The sequence below is a fragment of the Elgaria multicarinata genome, chromosome 18 (assembly GCF_023053635.1).
Source record: "Elgaria multicarinata webbii isolate HBS135686 ecotype San Diego chromosome 18, rElgMul1.1.pri, whole genome shotgun sequence".
Taxonomy (NCBI): domain Eukaryota; kingdom Metazoa; phylum Chordata; class Lepidosauria; order Squamata; family Anguidae; genus Elgaria; species Elgaria multicarinata.
The window spans coordinates 13,221,276-13,243,553 of NC_086188.1; the positions used below are offsets into that span (position 1 = coordinate 13,221,276).

The window sequence follows — 22,278 nt, forward strand, 5'->3', positions numbered from 1 at the left end:
TCTGTTGCTCTTTAAGTACTTTCCCTGAGCACTGGAAGATGATTAACCAACTGCAAAGGAAGGAAGCTTCACCTGCTGGTATCTGCAGATTTATGTTCAGAGGGTTATGTTTGCTCTGAACCTACTGAGCTTCTGATCTTTAAGTCCTGCTTCTTAGGGCTTCTTCACATGGGGCTTTTATACTGCAATTGAGATTGATTATTCACAGGCATTTGTGGGTTCTTTACATGACGTCAACAACCTCCAGTGGCTCTCCTGTCCTTCCCGACCATTTCTGTGACTTAATTTTAAACAGAAATAATGGGGTAATAAAAAGAAGCAGGTGAATCAGTTTGAATTTGTCAGTGTAAAGAGGAAATGGTACTATAACAACACCGCCATCTAGTTGCTGCATAACATGGTTTTAAATTTGTAATTTTGCATTGCTGCTGTTTTTATCTAGTTGAGCTTTTATATTGTATTTTATATTATGGTTTTATACTGTTGTTTTATACTTTGAATGGTTTTAATTTTTGTGAAACGCCCAGAGAGCTCCGGCTATTGGGCGGTATAGAAATGTAATAAATAAATAAATAAAATAAATAATGAAACATGTACAACTCGCAGGTATAGAAAAAAGCTGTGATGGGGAAATGCGTGTAATGGTCCATTTTTAACCCTGCAACAAATCTGGAAGCAGAATTGTCAATAAAATTGTGGGATAAAAAGCCTCTGTGTGGAAAAGTTCTTAGGTTCTGATGGGTGAAGGGCTAGTTGTGGTATGGGGAAAGCACTCTGCACATGCTTCACGTGCCCCAAGGCTCAACCACAGTATCAAACAAGAAGTTTGGTAGTTATATTCTGGCGATCCCAAGAACACACTGAGCCACCTAATTGAACAATCACATCTCTTTGCTTGCTGTGGAGGAAGCTTTACATGGTAGTTGCAACGCAAGCAGACCTGGACAGAAATAGAGGGTTCCTAAACCTCCTGTCCTTGTGCCAACTGACAGCAACAGACCTCTCCATGCCCCAATGAGGTGCTTGTCCACTTCCCCATTTGATTGTATCACTGCGTGCTGGAAGCTTCCGTCATAAGATAAACAGTAATAAGCAGCCTCGTGTTCTGCTTCAACTTTGGAGATGGTTAAGATGGCAACACTGGCCGCGTTGTCATAGGAACCAGAGAATCGATTTGGGATTAATACTACTTGGAGTAAACAAATGAGGTAGCATCTATTTCAGCAGTCCCCAACCTTTTTGGCACCAGGGACTGGTTTTGTGGAAGACAATTTTTCCACGGACGGGGTGTGTGTGTGAGGGGATGATTTTGGGAAGCCCTGCCCACCCTGCCCCCACTCCAGTGTCCTGGATTCGCTTCAGCTGGGTGCCCAGCCGAAGCGAAGCCAGGACGCTGGGGCGGGCGGCTTTGGAACGGCGCACCCGGAAGTTGCTCTCCTAGAGCAGCTTCTGGCCGGGCATGCTGTTCCTGGCTTCACTTCAGCTGGGCAGGCCAGATGGTGCCCTTTGCCCAGGTACGCTGGGGTGGGGGTGGGTGGGTGAAAGCAGCTCACCTGCATGGCATGGTTCCTAACAGGCCACGGACTGGTACCAGTCCATGGGGACCCCTGTTCTATTTGATAGCCTATGACTCCAGTAAAATTATTAGGCCCAGTGGTCATTGGTAAGGAGTAACTTCCAGTAATTTTCACTCACACAAAAAATACTTTAATTGTGTGTATGTGTGGGTTTATCATGTAATTGAGTTTGGGACTACCAGGGTATAGCCTGAAGGCACATGAGGTAGCCACCTTGCTGAAGCTAAGAACCACCTAGGAACCACATGTAACCACCTTGAGTTCCATGATGGGGTGGGTGGGGAAATGGGTTAGAATAGAAATGTAAATATATCAGTTTTTTAGCCTGCTTAGGGCACCAGAGGACTAAAATTGACCAGAAAAGTTCCATAATGCGTTGAAATGAGTTTTCAGAGCATTGCTTTAAAAAGATGCAGAGCAGAATTTTCCTCATTTCGTCTACAATCCAACACTGATCAGGGGATTAATGGTGTAACAAAACAAAACAAGAAAAGAAAGGAAGTCCCATATCATCACCTACTGGCTACAAATAACATTTCCCTGACTATAAACAATTGGACAGAATGTTGGTTCAGAAAAGAGTGCAAGGGGCATGATATTTTCAATACCACAACAGTGTGTTCAAAACAACAACCTCTTCTTAAGTCAAAGTCCCAATTCCCAAACTCTGAGGTTCAAAAATAAGATGCTCCCCCCTCTCTATTGCTGGTCCTGGAACAGCAAACCTTCTGCCCAGCGCTGAGGGTATTTCACCTTGAGCTCTTAAAGCCTAGGCTTCAAGCTGCAGATCCTTAGAGACGAATGGAAAAGTTGTTACTCATGGGGAGAACCTTACTTAAGAGTAACCCTTTACCCACGAGGAGTTCTGATTCTTTTATGGCCACTTCTTTCCCTGCCAGCCATCTGATCCTGCACTCTTGAATGTAGCATCCCCTTCCTTTTTTCCAGGGATCGTCCCTGGATCATCCCTGTGCATGCAAATGACACACAAGGGATCCCAGGAGCAGCCAGGGATGATCCTTCCATTTCCCTGGGATAATCCTTAGGTGTAGAAAGGGCCTGAGTTTCCATGGCCACTACAACCTGGATCTCCCAACTCCTAGCCCAACACTGTAGCCACTACTCCACACTGCCTGTCTTGTCAGATTCAACACAGTGCGACAAGCAAGAGGTTTCTGTCTCAGTTCCCCATTCAGATGCATCACAGTGAGACACGCTGTTCTTGGGATCCCACGTAGCACAGTAATAATCAGCCTCATCTTCAGCTTGAACTCCTGTGATCACTAAATTCCACAGGTTCTTGGAGGCATCAGGGGAGACACTGAATCTCTCTGGGACCCCAGAACCTCTACCCTGGTCACTACTGGTGTAATAGTGGTATAGAAACCGTGGGACACCGTCCGATATCTGCTGGTACCATCTCGCCCTCTCATTGCTGATGCTGTAGCCGCTGCTCTTAGCACAAGAAATCAAAACTGTCGATCCCAGAGGTTTAGACAGGGAGGGTGGTTGTGTCAGTACTAGTTGGGACTCAGAACCTGCAACAATATTTATTTTATTCACAACATTTATATACCACTCCACATCTAGACAGATCCTGGAGCGATGGACAATAAAAGATAAAATGATAAGAATTAAACATTATTATTATTATTATTATTATTATTATTATTATTATTAAAAACAATACATCTAGGCAGATGCTGTAGCAATAAACAATAAAATATAAAGTAAGAATAAAATATATTAAAATTATTATTATTATTATTATTATTATTATTATTATTATTATTATTATTATGATAAGAAACAACAGAATACTGATAAAAACTATGGCTGGTCAGTCAAGAAAGGCTTCCAGAAATAACAATGTTTTCAGGAGGCACTGGAAGCAACACACAGTTTGCCTGACCTCCAGAGGCAGGGAGTTCCACAGACAGGGGGCCACCACACTGAAGGCTATTTTCCAAGTGGCCTCCAGACAGGCCACTGGTCTCTTCAGAACCACCAGGACCATGCCCAGTGATTCCCTCAGTGGCTGGGCAGGTTGATCAGGGATCCTGGTCCCGTGTTGTTTAGTGTTTTATTCACTAGTCCCCAAACCTTAAAACTGGCCCAGTAGCAAATAGACTGCCGTAGATCATAACTGATGTCACTGTCCACCTGGATTGACCTTAATGCAACAGTCTTTGACCTTAGATCAAATATTCAGCCAGTGTATCCCTTACCTGAGACAAATCCTCCCAACAACAAAAGCACAGGAACCGAGAACATTGTAACAAGAATTTGTACCTCCTGTTTCTCTTGCATGGGTTCCTTTCAGCTCATTTCATATATCTCCCCAGTGGAAGCAAATTCCATGACTTTTATGCAAATACCGCCAGCTGCTACTGGTTATCCATCAAACGGAACTGTGTGATGTATGACATCCGATCAAGCAACTGTGTCCTGCTTGTTCATCCCTGGCCGGTGGCTGGTTGGCCACTGTGTGAACAGAGTGCTGGGCTAGATGGACCCTTGGTCTGATCCAGCAGGGCTCTTCTGATGTTCTTATGGGAAGGCAGAGCTTGAGATGAGAGGCATTGCCTCAGGATGGCAACTTGTGGCCCTCCTGATGTTGCTGGACTGCAACTCCCATGATCCCTCACCATTGGCTATACCCACTAGGGCTGGTGGGAATTGAGTTCCAAGAATGTTGGATGATGATGCAAGTTACCCACCCCTGTACTACCCTCTGCTCTAGTTGGATCCACATAGGTTGAGTCCTGTGTTTTTCCTCTTTGGGGAGGGTGAGGCATTGCATGCAATGAGAACATAAGAAGAGTTGTGCTAATGTGGATCAGACCAAGGGTTCATCTTGTCCAGCTTCCTGGTCCCACAATGGCCAACCAGATGCCTGTGGGAAGCCCACAGGTAGGACATGAGTGCAATAGCATCCTCTCATTCATGCTGTCCAGCAGCAGGTATTTATTTTAATTAAATCGTCATCATCGCCACCTCCTCTTCCCTCCCCATTCCTTTTTTCCTCGTGTGTGGTGTCTTTTTAGATTGCAAGACTGCAGGCAGAGACTGTCTTGTTTAACTGAAAACATCTCAGCCACTCTGTTGCAAAAACTGCTCGTTCCCTGGGGTACCAAGTCCAATTCAGCACACACGGAGGAGAGGAGATGAAGAACGGGTCAAACAACGTTTATTCTGCAGAATAAAGAGGCACTGGTGCTAATTGCTGCAAAGCATGTGCCTACCTCGCTAGGGAGGTAGGGAGGTATTTATACACTACCTTCTCTGGTGCTACATACGTAGACACCATCTAACAGGAAATTTCTAGCTGAAAAAAGAATACATGGCCTGTTCTTTTGGCAAGCATCTACACAAAGAGATAGGTACTCACTGTTCTTTAAGAGAACATTCACTTGATTTTGCTTATTTAGGAATTTCTTGGCTTCTTAGCAACTCTGGTTCAGAGCTGGGCATTTTTCTAACAACTCTGGCAGCCTTTTTTATCCTTTTGGAAAGCTGAGGAGCGGGACAAAAGACTGCAAATAAATGAATGAATAGTCATCAAGACTAGAAGCCATTACCCTTCTCTTTTTTCACTTCATCAATTTTAGGGCTGAAAATATCGAGTGCCCCTGAGCATCTGCAGAGTGTATATCTTTGACCGCTAAGGATCCACCCACAGGCTCCCAAACATGTGAGGAATGAGGAAGCAGATATTGGAGTTGCGGAGGCATGGGTTGAAAACTAGCAGGCAGGCATCATTTTAGACACTCAGGACATCAACCCTGCCTGGGGATCATGAGAGGGTTGATTCACACAACCATGCAGGTCTTCATTGGGTGTTTTCGTGATGGTGGCAACCAGGGTTCAGGCTTTTCAAATCCATCCTGGAGGCCATAAAAATGTAATAAATAAATAAATAAATAAATAAATAAATAAATAAATAAATAAATAAATAAGAGAAGGAGGAGGAAGCATCCATTGGTGAGATAAGAGAGGGCAGAAGATGACCAAATGGGCAAAACCTGACACCATTAAAATACCACACATACACTGCTGCTTGAGGCCTTCACTCACCACTTGGAAAAAAACGGCTCTCCAAAGTGTGAACGTATCACTCATTTACACTGTATCCCCACTCTCTTCCTTTTCAGCAGGGCTCCTGCTGTTTGTAACATTTTATTTTATTTTGCATTAATTTATTACTTTCACATCCCACCATTCTTCCAAGGGGTCCACAGGGACCTGCATGATCCACCTGGACTAGAACTTGGATCTCCCAAACCCCAGCCCAATGCTCTAACCACTACACCACCACTGGCTCTCAGTGCAACGTGGGCAGAAACTCCAGGCAAAGCTTTCTCAACACAGGGGGACTGTGATGGGGATTTTGAAACTTGCCCAAGAAAAGGGTTTGAGCCAAAATGCTCCTGTACTTCCTCCACCGAAGTTCCTCCAACTCAAGCACCAATTGTGTGTCAGCTCCATCTACAGTCAAGAAGGGTACATTGCTTCTTGGCTGAAGGGCAAAGTTGGTGAAGTTTTCAACTTGAATGAATGGCTTTTCAGATCAATGTCTTCTCCCTTGGGAGGAAACCAACAGTGTAGCGGAAATATCTGGTTTTGGTCTCCAGGCAGTTAATAACCAAGCCTAGGTATAGCGAAGGGCCCTCATTGGCAGAGGGCTGAACTAGATGTGGCACAAGCAATGGCCCACCTCCCTCAATGAACCTTCTCACTGCCATCGGTACCAGTTGCTTTTTTTCTCCTCACCTTTTGTCCCATCATTGCTACCATTTGCTGGCTTGCTTGAGAGGCCGTGAACAAGCAGGCCATGGCATCTAGGGAAGGAGAAAGGCAGATGCATCTAAGGCAAATAAAAAGTGTTGCATGTTGGATATAGGGTGTCTCTACAATAATAATAAGAGCCTCGTGTGTCACAAAGTGGAAAGCGACAGTTACTGCAGCCGAAACTCTCCCCACGGCCTGAGTTCAATCCCAGCGGAAGCTGGTTCTCAGGCAGCCGGCTCAGGTCGACTCAGCCTTCCATCCTTCCGAGGTCGGTAAAATGAGTACCCAGCTAGCTGGGGAAAGGTAACCATGACTGGGGAAGGCAATGGCAAACCACCCCACTACAAAGTCTGCCAAGAAAACGTCAGCGAAAGCAGGCATCCCTCTAGGAGTCAACAATGACTCAAGTGCTTGCACGAGAGGTTCCTTTCCTTTCCTTCCAATAATAATAATAATAATAATAATAATAATAATAATAATAATTCTTACCCGCCTCTCTGACTGGATCGAGGCGGGGAACAACAGCAAGCATAAAATACATAAAATACTGATTAAAAACATGGTATATACTGTTTAAAAACGTCCTAAAAGCATCCTAAAAATATCCTAAAATTCCACTGGATAGGCCTGCCAGAAGAGATCAGTCTTGATAGCTTTCTTGAATGCTAACAGATTGTCAAACTGATGAGTCTCCTCCAGCAAGCTATTCCACAGTCTGGGAGCAGCAGAAGAGAAGGTCCTCTGGTGTGTGTGTGTGTGTGTGTGTGTGTGTGTGTGTGTGTGTGTGTGTGTGAGAGAGAGAGAGAGAGAGAGAGAGAGAGAGAGAGAGAGAGAGAGAGAGAGAGAGAGAGAGATTTTCTGCTCAATTCTACATAGCCACACACAGCCACACATGAACACATAATTGGAGCATGTTCAGAGGAGGGCAACCAGGATGATCAGGGGTCTGGAAACAAAGCCCTATGAAGAGAGAGTGGAACAATTGGGCATGTTTAGACTGGAGAAGAGAAGATTGAGGGGAGACAGGATAGCACTCTTCAAATACTTGAAAGGTTGTCACACAGAGGGCCAGGATTTCTTCTCGATCATCCCAGAGTGCAGGACACAGAATAATGGGCTCAAGTTACAGGAAGCCAGATTCTGGCTGGACATCAGGAAAAACTTCCTGAGTGTTAGAGCAGTATGACAATGGAACTGATGACCTAGGGAGGTTCTGGGCTCTCCCACACTAGAGGCCTTCAAGAGGCAGCAGGACAGCCATCTGTCAGGTATGTTTTAGGGTGGATTCCTGCATTGAGCGGAGGGTTGGACTTGGCTTCCTGTAACTTGAGCCCATTATTCCATGTCCTACACTCTGGGAGGATCGAGAAGAGATCCTGGCCCTCCTCTATGTGACAACCTTTCAAGTATTTGAAGAGTGCTATCATGTCTCCCCTCAAGCTTCCCTTCTCCAGGCTAAACATGCCCAGTTCTTTCACTCTCTCTTCATAGGGCTTTGTTTCCAGACCCCTGATCATCCTGGTTGCCCTCCTCTGAACACGCTCCAGCTTGTCTGAGTCCTTCTTGAATTGTGGAGCCCAGAACTGGACGCTATACTCTAGATGAGGCCTAACCAGGGCCCAATAGAGAGGAACCAGTAGCTCACACGATTTGGAAGCTATACTTCTATTTATGCAGCCCAAAAAGCCCATTTGCTTTTTTTGCAGCTCAGCTTCAGTGGGTGCTCAAAGAAAGCAATGAAAAGAGAGGATGTTTTTGTCTCATTTCCCCATCTGAATTAAGAACTGTGTCACTGGCTCGCAGTCCACACATAACAGTAATAAGCTGCTTCATCTTCCACCTGGGCCCCCGTAATGGTCAGGGACATCATGTTCCCTGACCTGGAACCAGAGAAACGGGCTGGGACATCAGACGGTCTGGTACTGGTAGCATATATCACTGTCTGGGGTTTACTCCCTGGTTTCTTCTGCACCCACCCAGGGTAATTGCCATCACCAATGTTTCCACTATCGAATCTGCAAGACATGGTGACCGTCCCACCCGGAGCCACGAATTCTGGGTCCTTCAAGGTCTGTAGCTGCTGGACACTGAGACCTAGAAGAGAAAAAGGGCAGCAAATGGCTTATTAAACTCATTTACAGAGGAACAGCACCAAGCATTTGCAAAGCTCAGGATTTTAGAACACGGAAGGCTTCTGACTTTGCTTCAAATGTGATTCATCCCTTCCTCCAAATGATTTCCCCTCACCTATGGAGATCAGAATTGCAAAGAGAAGCAGACACCAGGCCATTGTGGATTAGTCTTCTTAAAGCAGATGGATCTCCCATTGGCTTCCTCCCCCCTGTCTCTCTTAAATCCCCAGAGGGCAAGAGAACAGCCCCTTAATGCAAATATGTAGTTCTTTAAGTACTTTCCCTGGCCATGGAAGACCATAAACCAAGTACAAGGGAAGGTGCTGCACACCCTGTCTCTGCAAGGAACTACAAGGTCTCTGTATTAGCTTTTAAAAAAAATCTCCAAGAGGAGGGATGAAACTCATCCTTGAACTGGATGAATGAGGGCTATCTCACGTTGAGCCCTTCAACCTGCATTCCATCCAGAAGAGGGCTTCACGAGCATTTGATGCTATGGTGCAGAAAACGGAGCTTCTAAACATGTCCAGAGTGCATTTCCCTGGCAACCACATTTGGCCCCAAACTCATCAAGGAATTAGGAGGAGGGCTTCCAGAGCAGAAAGGATCCCTCTTAGGGATTTTTATCAGAAAAAATAACACAAAAAATAAGAGTGTCAAAGGGACGGAAAAAGGGGAACACTTTCACTGCTGATTGGTGGGACATCATTACATACACAACTCAAGATGATGCGACAATACGAGTCCCAGCTGCCTTTCAAAATCTGTGGTTTCAATAAAAAAGGAAAGTATATTGATAGCAAATAGAACTTACCTGCATGAGCTCAAAATTATTATTATTATTTTGTATATTTCTGTATCTTTCTTGCTGAAGTTAAAGAACATCATAACAAAATGTCATGTACGGTTTGGTAGTTGTATTAAAATTGTTTGTAAAATTGTTTTAATATTGAGAATCAATAAAAAAAAAGTTTGGGGGTGGAAAAAGAATCCCTCTTAGGCTTCATTCTCTGCACCCCTCCATTGAGACATTGCCTGGGAGGTGAGAAGAATTCCCATCGCTCTGTGACAAGCATTGACAGGTTTGCCACCCAGGAGTTTCTCCTTTCCTTTCTGAAATGCTGCTGAATTGAGAGATGCTTTTCCTTCTCAGTCACCACCTTCTCCTCTCCTTCTCACCTGCTGGGTGCCACACCTGGGATCCTTGGCCAAGAGGCTAGTCTTCACAGTAGCAAATTCTGCTGGTCTTTTTAGTCAAGTAGTAAACAAAGAGAAATGGGAGGAAAGCAACAGAGACATCTATTGGCTATGGAAGGTGCATAGCAAGCATAGTTCAACTACGGCAGAGGGATGGAGCCACATTTCTTTTCCACCACCACTACTACCTCCTCATCCTCATCCTCCTTCTCCTCCTTTCTGGGCATGACACTGAATCAATATTTATTCAGTGGATTCCTTCACTGAGCAGGGGGTTGGACTCAATGGCCTTACACACCCCTTCCAGCTCAAGTTTTTCATGGGTCTATGAAACCTCCCCATCTTCGTGTGTTGATATGTGGGTGGGCAGGGGACCGGGAGTCCTGGCTTTCAATAGGGTTAGCAATATCTGAAAGAGCTGCAAACACGTTAATTGTCTTCCTGATGCTGTGGATTTCCATCCCAATCCAGTAAATAGCCTATATTTTTAGGATGAGGGCCTAGGAAACACCCTGGATGCTAGGGCTGTGCACCCCCTCCCCGAACCGCTTCGGATCCTGATCCGGACCTTCCGGATCGGGCCCGAACCTGTTTGGGTCGATCCACTCCACTCCCGTGATCCACTCCAGAAACTGATCCAGAGCAATATACGGAGGTCCGGATCGATATTCGGGCCCCATTTTGCCCCCCCTTCCCCCTTACTTGCCTCCACGGCAGACGGTGGAGGCAGGTAAGTGGGGAAGGGGGGACAAAATGGGGGCCAAAAAACCCCTCTCCCCTTACCTTGCTCCACTGTCCACTGCCACGTGGACCGCAGTGGTGGCGGACCACAGCACCAGGTAAGGCCCCCTCCCCCACTACTTACCTGGCTCTGTCACTGTCCGGGCGCTGGCTTCAACTGAGGCCCAGGCCTCAGGCTGTCTGCTTCCAGGCTGAGGCTTGGGCCTCAGTTGAAGCCGCCGCTACCGGCACCCAGAAAACTCCGAGTCGCCTCGGAGGGTCCAAATTTCGCCTTGACTTCGGCCCTGAGGCAGATTGGGAACCCCCAAGGCAGCCCCGAGGTGGATCGAGGATGTTTCAGGGGCTCCAGATCAGCCTCCAAGGTGGATCGGGGATGGTTGCACAGCCCTACAGGACACGGTGCAACAGCACCCTTCCACCCATCTTCCCCAGCAACTAAGGTATACAGGTTTACTGCCTCTGATACTGGAAGTTTCACTTAGCCATGCTGGATCAGACCAAGGGTCCATCTAGTCCAGCATTCTGCTTACACGGTTGCGAACCAGCTGTCACCCAGGGACCCACAAGCAGGGCATGGGTGCAACAGCACCCTCCTGCCATGTTCTTATCTAGATGCTCTGGCAGCCATTGCAGGAGAAGTCTATGGCTCTCTAAGTGCTGCTCTCAGGGTTAGAAGTGGAAGGACAAGAAGAGGCGGGTTTTTCACCTCTCCCATCCTTGCAGTTGAAGGTTAAACCTTTCCGTCACTATGCACTGAGATATGTCTTGTGGGGGGAAAGAGAGAATGAGGGGAAGTGCAGGTATCTACGGCATTATATATTTCTGCTTTTCAAAAAGAACAGCAATATCTGAAAGTACTCCTAACAGGAGCTAAATGAATAATTGTCATCCATAGCTGAAGAGTTCCCTTCCAATGCATTAAATATCCTACAGTTTTAAGTTGAAGGCCTATTTATTTGTTTTGTTTTGTTTTTATTTATTACATTTTTATACTGCCCAATAGCCAAAGCTCTCTGGGCAGTTCATAATAATAATAATAATAATAATAATAATAATAATAATAATAATAATAATAATAATAATTCTTACCCGCCTCTCCATTTTGATTGAGGCAGGGAACAACAATAAATGATAAAATACATAAAACTGAATTAAAACATAATATACACTGTTGAAAACATCCTAAAAGCATACTAAAAGTATCCTAAAATTCCACTGGATAGGCCTGCCGGAAGAGATCAGTCTTGATAGCTTTCTTGAACGCAAAAAGACTGTTGAGTTGACGAGTCTCCTCCGGCAGGCCATTCCACAGTCTGGGAGCAGCAGAAGAGAAGGCCCTCTGGGTAACAGTTGTTAATCTAGTTTTTGCTAGCTGCAGTAGATTTTTCCCAGAGGACCTGAGTGTGCGGGTAAGAGTTACACCAGGTGCTTCTCTTCCTTCCTCTTGCTTTTCTCTTGCTTCTCTCTCGGGCCCGGAGAGCTTTTGTTTCAGTTCCACATCTGACTGCACCATGGTGTAGCTGGGAATTATGCCACACTGCACAGTAATAATCTGCTTCATCACCCGCCTGGACCGCAGCGATGGTTAGCTTTGCGTTGTTGCTATAAGTCTCTCCGGAGAAACGCTCGGGGACCCCTGAAGCTCTTTCCCTGGACTTGAAGATGAGGAGCCTAGGAGCCTCCCCTGGGTTTTGTTGGTACCAGGATGGATGGACGCTACTGATAAACTCCGCGCCTTGCAGAGTACAGGTGATGGCTGCCGTCTGTCCCAGAGCCACCGAAAATGGACCGCTTTGACTCAGAGCAGCCTGACAACCAAAGCCTGGAAGGAACATGTTGGGGAAAGGAACACTCACATTAATCATGTCAAAGGTTGCCAATGGTAACGAAAGATGCCTTTCCATACATAACTTTTTCTCTTGGAAATGGAGCGAAGAGAGAGGAATCGGAAGGAAGGAAGGGTCTTTCAAAAGAACAACATCACCAGCCAGTATAACAGGGAGCCACTTCAACCGGACCTGTCCCAATGTCTCACCTGTATTATAAGCCAAGATGACAAAGAGAACGTGTTTCGCAGCCATGATGGAGACGTTAGAGCAGCTGACAAAGAGATCTTCCAGTTCATCCCATTTTAACCCTTCTGAGACATGAGGAAGGACTCCCTTATGCAAATCCACCCTTGCCCTGGATTCCTAGAACTGCACAGAAGGAGCTTTTAAGATTCCTGGGCTTTACATGGCTGTGTCACAGCAAGAGACCAGCAGATGAAACGTTTGTCAACATCGTCATGGCACAAAAATACGGAGAATTGTTGCCTGTTATGGCAGCAATTCTATTTTGGCAGCTACATTTTCAGATTCAGTGGATTTGTTCCTGCATTTTGTCCAGCAGTAAATGAATTCCCTTTGGCATTTTGCCCACTGGGATGAAGTTATCGGCGGATCTCGTTCCTTTCCCTCTTCACCACGAAATGGAGGTGCCGGTTTACAACCTGGAGAATCCAACATCGCCTTTTATGGAATTTCCTCCCTGGAGGGACGGACCATAGCTCAGCGTGATAGAGCACATGCATTGCATGCAGAAGGTCCCAGGTTTGATCCCTGGCTTCTCCAGTTAGGGAGAGGAAAGAAGGCTGCCTGAAAACCCAGAGAGCTGCTGCCAGTCAGTGTTGACAATACTGAGCTAGATGGACCCATGGCCCGACTTAGGCGTAATCTACACCAAGCAGGATATTGCACTATGAAAGTGGAATATAAAAGGCAGGAGCCTGACCAAGCAGGGTATAGCACTATTAGGGTGACCATATGAAAAAGAGGACCGGGCTCCTGTATCTTTAACAGTTGCATAGAAAAGGGAATTTCAGCAAGTGTCATTTGTATATACGGGGAACCTGGTGGAATTCCCTCTTCATCACAGCAGTTAACGCTGCAGGTGCCCTGCCCTCTTTTAAATCTGGTCACTCTAGTATAGCTCCTGCAGCTTTAACTGTGGTGATGAAGAGGGAATTTCACCAGGTTCCCTGTATATACAAATGACACTTGCTGAAATTCCCTTTTCTATGCAACTGTTAAAGATACAGGAGCCCTGCCCTCCTTTTCATAGGGTCACCCTACCATTTCAATACAACTGTTAAAGATACAGGAGCCCTGCCCTCCTTTTCATAGGGTCACCCTACCATTTCAATACAACTGTTAAAGATACAGGAGCCCTGCCCTCCTTTTCATAGGGTCACCCTACCATTTCAATACGTTAAAGATACAGGAGCCCTGCCCTCCTTTTCATAGGGTCACCCTACCATTTCAATACAACTGTTAAAGATACTGGAGCCCTGCCCTCTTTTTCATATCGTCACCCTACCATTTCAATACAACTGTTAAAGATACAGGAGCCCTGCCCTCCTTTTTATAGGGTCACCCTACCATTTCAATACAACTGTTAAAGATACAGGAGCCCTGCCCTCCTTTTCATAGGGTCACCCTACCATTTCAATACAACTGTTAAAGATACAGGAGCCCTGCCCTCCTTTTCATAGGGTCACCCTACCATTTCAATACGTTAAAGATACTGGAGCCCTGCCCTCCTTTTCATAGGGTCACCCTACCATTTCAATACAACTGTTAAAGATACAGGAGCCCTGTCCTCTTTTTCATAGGGTCACCCTACCATTTCAATACAACTGTTAAAGATACAGGAGCCCTGTCCTCTTTTTCATATCGTCACCCTACCATTTCAATACAACTGTTAAAGATACAGGAGCCCTGTCCTCCTTTTCATAGGGTCACCCTAAGCACTATTAAAGCAGTATGGTATGTGTCAATGGACAACAATTGTCAGTGCACTTCAATACCACTATAAAGCAGTAGTGTGGCTCCTGCCTTTTATATACCACTTTCATAGTGCAATATCTTGCTTGGTATAGATCAGGCCTCAGTATAAGACAGGTTCCTAAGTTCCAGTGTGAACTGCTGATGCTGGATTTGTTTCACCGCCATCTTATGAACCGGTTATTTACTTAACTTTTTTTGGGGGGTGGGGAGGTCTTATTGACTGCCCCTGTTTTTTATTATTTAGTTATGTTATTAATATTGATTTTATAATGTTGATGATTACATTAATGGTGGATTATTGTTGTTTTGTGGTTTTATTAAATTGTGTTCTTGCTGTTAATTATATCCTGCATAGTGGGTTAGAAATCTTTTATTTAATTAATAGAAGACTACGTAAAACAATAAATAACGTTGAGAATGCAGTGGGGATTTGTACAGCCAGGGCACTCTACAGCCTTTCCTCCCATGATGCTTCGTTCCTTTCTTCACTGTTCTCCTTCATTTGCTACAGAACAAAGTTACAATATAATAAATAAAATAATTCACAGTAGACCCATCTCAGGGAATTTTAAAGGAAAAAAATGGAAATAGCAATAGTGACACCTACTGGCCACTGATGTACCACGACACACATTCCAAAGAAGTGACATAAGAAACCCAATAGATCGGGGTCCCCAACCTACTCGGACCCATGTGGGCACCACCACAAAATGCCTGCCATGGAGGATGTGGCTAAAATATGACAAGAGAGGCACCGGAGGTTGACGACATCAAGAAAAAGACCCACAAACTTCCATAAGTGAACCATCACCAGTGCACAATAAATGCCTCATGTAGAAAGCCTCTAAGTCAGCCTTCCTCAACCTGGGGCGCTCCAGAGGTGTTGGACTACAACTCCCAGAATGCCCCAGCCTGCTGGGGCATTCTGGGAGATGCAGTCCAACGCCTCTGGAGCGCCCCAGGTTGAGGAAGGCTGCTCTAAGTGAATGTCAGAAGAAGTGACTCATGCAGACTCCTCCCTCCTGGCCAGGACGAAGGGATGAGGTGTTTTGGTTTGTAAAGAACACCTGGAGACACAACCTTGAGGGCTTCAAGAACTGCAGGCGGCTAGACGTTGGGACCTAGAGGAGAACCAAGCAGGGAAACACTGTAGTGAGTTTGTTAGTGAGCAGAAATATGGACTTCACAGAGTTCCAAAATGCTGCTAAGGGATCTGTGTAGCCTAACACAGTGAGTAGATTTTAGCAGGATTTAGCTGTCAAGAGACTGGAGCACGCAGGGACCATCAGAGCCTGCTTCAGTTGGAACCCCCTTCCCCCCCCCCCAGGGCTAACATCTTCACCTTGTGGGGAAGAAGGAGGTGTTGGTTTGCCCCTCCATTGGGAGATGAGAGGACGGAGCAGGGCCTTCCCACCAGCCTAAACAGTCTCCTTAATTTCTTTTTATTTTCTCCCTCTTCCCTCCCCATCCACTTTTCCTTGTATGTCATGTCTTTTTTTTAGAATGTAAGCCTGAGGGTAGGGACTGTCTACTTTATTGATACATTGTAAGCCGCTCCGAGAGCCTTTTGGCTGAGGTGAGGGATAAAAATACTCTAAATAAATAAATATAAATAAATAAGAGCAGGCCTCATTCCTTGGATAGGCCTCCCATAGTTATGTCACCCTTTTCTCACAGAGCCTTAACTGAACCTGGAGAAGATAGGAGGTTTTCACTCCTAACGAGGCACCACGGAAGGCAACCAGTTTCCCAGCTTGATGCTTTGGGAACCTTCAAGAGGGTGCCCCCCCCTGCTTCTTCTGAGAGTGGGGAGGGATGCAGCATGTCAGCCCCTGAGAGAAGAGCCTGTAAGATCCATGTTTCATGCTTTATTTATTACATTATATACCGCCCCATAGCCAAAGCTCTCTGGGCGGTTTACAAAAGTTAAAAACAGTGAACATTAAAAAGTATACAAAATTTAAAACCATCAAAAACATAAACAGTATAAAAACAACGGTATCCATTTAAAAACAACAGTTCTGGGGTCCGTTATAAAACAAACAAACTTAGCATTGTTAAATGCTGTGAAATGCCTGGGAGAAGAGAAAAGTCTTGACCTGGCGCCTAAAAGATAATAGTGTTGGTGCCAGGCGAGCCTCATTGGGGAGATCATTACACAGTCGGGGGGCCGCCACCGAAAAGGCCCTCTCCCTTGTTGCCATCCTCCGAGCTTCCTTCGGAGTAGGCACTCGGAGGAGGACCTTAGATGTTGAGCACAGTGTACGGGTAGGTTCATGTCGGGAGAGGCATTCCATCCGGTATTGTGGTCCCAAGCCATGTAGGGCTTTATTGGTTAAAACCAGCACTTTTATAGGTTAAAACCAGCATAGCTTCAGGATGACCCGCACAACCAACAGGAGAACCTTTGTCATTCAAAAGGTCAGCTTCTATCTATCATGGGCCCCCTGATAGACACTCAGCTATGTGAGCTTGATTAGCAGGTGCTAACTTTCTTTGCATGTCTATATTCCGCATCCATTTTCAATCAATACTGACATCTTTTTGCACAAGTGGCTTGTTTCCACCTTGATAACTGAAAGAACCTTACTGATGACATGGAATGGCAGAACCAGAACACAAACGCTTATTAACCTATGCCAAGATTCCTCTGTTGATACAGCTAAAATGAAACCTGGACTACACACATTGAGCCTGTCCTTGTATATCTTAAACCGGATCTGACCTGCGGTGCCTTGCCAGCTGCATACAAGTGCTCCCAAAGGGGATGAGACAGGGTTTTGGTCTCAGTATGCACATAACTGGCAGCATCGTGATACTCTCCTCCTTTTGATGTCACACAGAAATAGATACCTTCATCTTCTGCCTGGGTCCCAGAGATGGTCAGATAACAGGTGCTGCTGGTGGCATCTTTGGAAGCAGAAAAGCGATCTGGGACCCCAGAGATCCTATGTTGGCTGGATTCATCTTTGTAATAAAAGATGTACTTAGGAGGGCGTGGATGTTTATGCTGAAACCAGAGTATGCCATAGGTGGTGATGTTATCAGTGGAAAGGGTGCAGGCGAGTTGAGCGACATTTCCTAGGGATACCGACGTGGAGTCAGGTTGGGTCAGTGTTGCATCTGTATTGCCTGGCATTAGAACACAAAAACATACCACACAGATTTCAACAGGCTGTTTCTCTCATGCCAGATGACCCTGAGCTACAGATACATACTATGGTGAAGGCTTCTAGATGAACCAGGGAACTTGGACTCCTTAAATCCATAATTCACAGGTTGGTAATGCAGTTGGCCACACAAAAATAGATATTTTTTTCTAATAACCCCTTGGGGTCCATGCTACGTTAGTTGAACTGAGGACCGATTGAAATCAATGGGACAGGTTAGTCTTGACTTCACTCCCACTGATTTCAATGAAGAGCTCAACGTAACTCATTTAGTCTCAAATTCAACTCAAGTGTAGCAGCAAGATGACTACAATATCCAGCCAAAGACCAAAGGGGAGAATCTGCAACCCTATCCTGTAGATCGAGGGAGGGGTGGGCAAAAGGTAGATCTCCAGATCTTTGAAACTTCACCTCCCATAAGCCCCTACCAACATGGCCAATAGCCAGGAACACTGGGAGTTGAAGTCCATAACATCTGAAGGTCTACCTTCTGCCCATTCCTGCTGTAGATGGTTTTCAACCATGTCTACATCATGACGTCTACATGGCAAGGCAGAAGACCCAAATATACCATGAGAAGACACCTTGACATTTGCACCATGGCGTTCTAGGAGCTCGCTAGTACCTGCTAAGAAAAGCCCCAAGAACCAGAGAGTTGCTAGCAGATCCATGGTCTAGCAGAGTGTATGGAGCTACCAACTCTGCAGATGTGCTGCTGTTAATGCCCTGTAACAACCTTACATTACACTGAAATCTTCAGGCGCATTTAAACTGTGGGGCATCATAGATTGGGTGGGGCCAAAAGCAACATGCAAATGAACCCTTCAGGCTGTGGATGCAGGAAGGTAAGTTTCCAAGCTGGGAAGAGAACACTACTACCGTTGACAAGAGAAAGCGAGCAGAAAGCAACCCTCCTCTTCCTGATGCAATTAACCTTTTAAAGTAGGGGTGGGCAACTTGTAGACCTCCAGATCTTTTAGCTTACAACTGCCATCGGCCCTAGCCAGTGGCCAAGCGTGCTTTAAAAGGTGAATGGCAGAACTGGCTAGTGCTGTGCTGAAAAATTCGCTTCCTCCATTTTCAGCATTTCGGGTGGGGCGAAAACTCTGACCAAAGGGGCTGGGAGAGGGGAGAATTTTGGGAAACATTCTCTTTGGCGAGCGGACAGGGTTTCCTCAGACATTTTTTAAGTGTAGCCCACTGTTGAGGGGTCTTCTTTCTATTTTATTGTTTCAAAAAATAAAGGATATATTGTAAAGCCATCTAAAGACTTTGTTGCTCTCCCATCCAAGCAAAACTGAATCCTGTAGTTATACTCCTGGACTTTTCGACATCTTTAGAGATAGGTGAAATATTCTCTGAATGTTTGCTGATATTTTATTTCAGCATTTGGCTGTAGCTAATAATAATAATAATAATAATAATAATAATAATAATAATAATAATAATTTGAACAGATCCTCTAATCGGCATGTAACTAGTAGGTGAACATTTAACAAATAACATGCAACAGTAGCTAGTATTTGACGAGTGAACGTTTATAACATTTCATATTAGACAACTGCACAAATCAAAATAATAATATTAATAATAATTTATTTCTTACCTGCCTCTCCGATTGGATCGAGGCAGAGAACAACAAGAAGCATAAAATGCACAAAATACTGATTAAAAACATAGCATACACTGTTAAAAACATCCTAAAAACATCCTAAAAACATATTAAAAGTATCCTAAAATTCTACTGGGTAGGCCTGCTGGAAGAGGTCAGCCTTGATAGCTTTCTTGAATGCTAAAAACTGTTAAATTGACGAGTCTCCTCCGGCAGGCCATTCCACAGTCTGGGAGCAGCAGAAGAGAAGGTCCTCTGGGTAATGGTTGTCAGCCTAGTCTTTGCTGACTGAAGTAGATTTCTCGCAGAGGACCTGAGTGTGCAGGGTGGATTGTACGGGAAAAGGTGATCTCGCAGGTAGCCTGGACCCAAACCATGTAGGGCTTTGAAAGTGATGAAAGGAAAGGAAAGGAACCTCTCGTGCAAGCACTGAGTCATTACTGACTCTTGGAGGGACGCCAGCTTTCGCTGACGTTTTCTTGGCAGGCCTTATAGCGGGGTGGTTTGCCGTTGCCTTCCCCGGCCATTATTACACTTTATACTTCACCCGGAAACTAATTGGCAGCAAGTGAAGAGATTTTAAGACTGGTGTCTTAAAGAATGAAAAGGTGTTCCCTCTTCTACATTGCTTCCATTTTTGATTCGGCGGTAAAATGTCCTCTTGAAAATGTAAATGTCGGTTGCAGTTTTGAAACGTCATAACCATGACATGAATAGCTGGGAAGTTTAGAAATAGAATAGTTCTTAGATTTCCTTATCGTTTTTAATGTGCCTTTATATTGTACTTTCAAGCATCCCTATTTTATATTTTATGCTGTACCTTATGAGTTAAATTTTGCGAACCACCAAGAGAGATTCAGCTATTGGGCAGCATAGAAATAAAGTAAAATAAAATAAAGTAAAATAAATATACAAAGTTAGCTGCCTACCTTTCTGTCTGTCAAGCTTAGTATGCAACTCTATTCGTGTTTAAACAGGGGGGGGGGAACCTACAACTCCCAGCTGGCTGGGGCATGCTGGGAGTTGTAGTTTTTTTTCTGTCTAAATGTGCATAGCATTGCACTCTTGGTGTAGAATTTCATTTGCTCTATTAGGAAAGTAGGCAAAAGCTGGCTGTTAAGAACATAAGAAGAGCCCTGCTGGATCAGACCAATGGTCCATCTAGTCCAGCACTCTGTTCACACAGTGGCCAGGGATGAACAAGCAGGACATGGTGCAACAGCACCCTCCCACCCATGTTCCCCAGCAACTGGTGCACACAGGCTTACTGCCTCAAATAGTGGAGATAGCACACAACCATCAGGGCTAGTAGCCATTGAGAGCCTTTGCCTCCAGGAATTTACCCCCTTTTAAAGCCATCCAAATTGGTGGCTATCGCTACATCCTGTGGTAGTGAGTTCCATAATTTAACTCTGCGCTGAGTGAAGAAGTCCTTCCTTTTATTTGTCCTGGATCTCCCACCAACCGGCTTCATAGGATATCCCCTGGTTCTAGTATTTTGAGAGAGGGAGAAAAATGTCTCCCTGTCCACCTTCTCCATACCATGCTCAAGTTTATGCTGTCAAGGTTTTTGTGTCACTTCCCCATTTGAATGAATATCTGTGTTACCCAGTTCCTGTCCACACCACACAGTAATAAAGTGCCTCGTCTTCTGCCAGGGCCCCTTTAATGGTCAGAGACAATGTTTTCCCTAATCTGGACCCAGAGAAACGGGCTGGGACACCAGATGGTCTGCTGCTGGTGGAGTGCATCAGCAGCCTTGGAGTCTTCCCTGCCTTGTGCTGAATCCAGCGAGGGTAATTGCTGTCAGTAATGTCTCCAGTATTGTATCGGCAAGAAAACGTGACGGTCCCATTGAGAGGCACGGCATCAGAGGGGTTCAGGGACTGCAGCTGTTGGACACTGGAGCCTGAAAGAGAGCGGGAAAGTGGAACAACCCTAGAACATCAGTAGAGCCCTACTGGATCAGACCAAGGGTCCATCTAGTCCAGCACTCTGTTCCCACAGTGGCCAACCAGCTGTTGACCAGGGATGAACAAGCAGGACATGGTGCAGCAGTACCCTCCCACCCATGTTCCCCAGCAACTGGTGCATATAGGCTTACTGTCTCGGATACTGGAGGTAGCACATAACCATCAGGGCTAGTCTTTAACAGCATAGCAACACGAAACATTTGCAAGCCTTGTATCAGGGTATGAAAGATTTCTCAGTCGGTTTGATCCAGCGCAGGCTGGTGGCTTCAAATTCAGCACCTCGAATAGCTGCCTTAGAATTCAGCCTGGTTCTGATGGAAACCCAGAATGGATTCACAGCCCTGCCAGAATCAAAGCCGGCACCATCCACCAGTTTGATCCATTCCTTTCCCCAATCCATTTCACAGATTCACCAAAGTCTGTTTAAAATTAAGGTGCTGTTTTAATTAATTTCAATGTTAGCATTTTATTTTATTTTATTTGTTTTCTCCAAACACTAAGTACTTATAACAAAAACATTCATACACATACATAATCAGTACACCTGTAGACAGCACAATTAGAATACTGCATCTATTATTAATTGGTCCATTTCTATATCAATTTAGAATCAGCTACTCCAAAACATCTGTGGATTAATTAAAGGCCCACCTAATGTATTCATTTCTAAACAAAACATTAAGTTGCTACTAAAATTATCTCCCTTTAGTTCTCTAACCATACGGAAATGACTGGTGAATTTCTCCACCAGTACGACTGACCCTATTAACATTTTTTAATGTTTTATATTAACGTTTTAACCATTTTTATGTAATTTAATTGTATATTAATGTATCTTGTGAACCGCTTAGAAATATTTCCAAATACGTTCAGTGCTATGTAAGTCTATTAAATTAATTAATGTATTAGTTAATTAAATTTCCCTCACCAATGGAGACGAAAACTGTGAAGAGAAGCAGAACCCAGGCCATTGCAGGAAAATGGATAGCCTTTCTAAATCAAGTTGATCTCTGTTTGGCATCCCCCAGGGCACCCCTTAAGTTTCCAAGGATCAAGAGACCAACCCCTTCATGCAAATGTCTTGCCCTTTAATTATTGTCCTTAGGCATTGGCCTAACCTTCCCCAACCTAGTATTTATTTATTTGAAACATCTTTTGGGTGCCTTTCAGGACGGAAGCCTTCACAAGCCACCCAACATTAAAACCAGCAAAAACAATGATAACAGTACTCATTATGGGAAGGCCACAGTAAAATAAA

The 22,278-nt window shown here is 44.9% G+C and overlaps 2 gene segments (V, D, J or C); both read right to left on the bottom strand.

Annotated features, from left to right (window-relative positions):
* Positions 1–8,157: 8,157 nt before the first annotated feature.
* Positions 8,158–22,038, bottom strand: LOC134410837 (immunoglobulin lambda variable 8-61-like). The segment is given in 2 exon segments: positions 8,158–8,462; positions 21,949–22,038. Coding segments are annotated over 2 exon segments (348 nt in total).
* On the bottom strand, positions 11,141–12,523 carry LOC134410776 (immunoglobulin lambda variable 3-9-like). The segment is given in 3 exon segments: positions 11,141–11,202; positions 11,949–12,260; positions 12,474–12,523. Coding segments are annotated over 3 exon segments (420 nt in total).
* Positions 22,039–22,278: the final 240 nt, after the last annotated feature.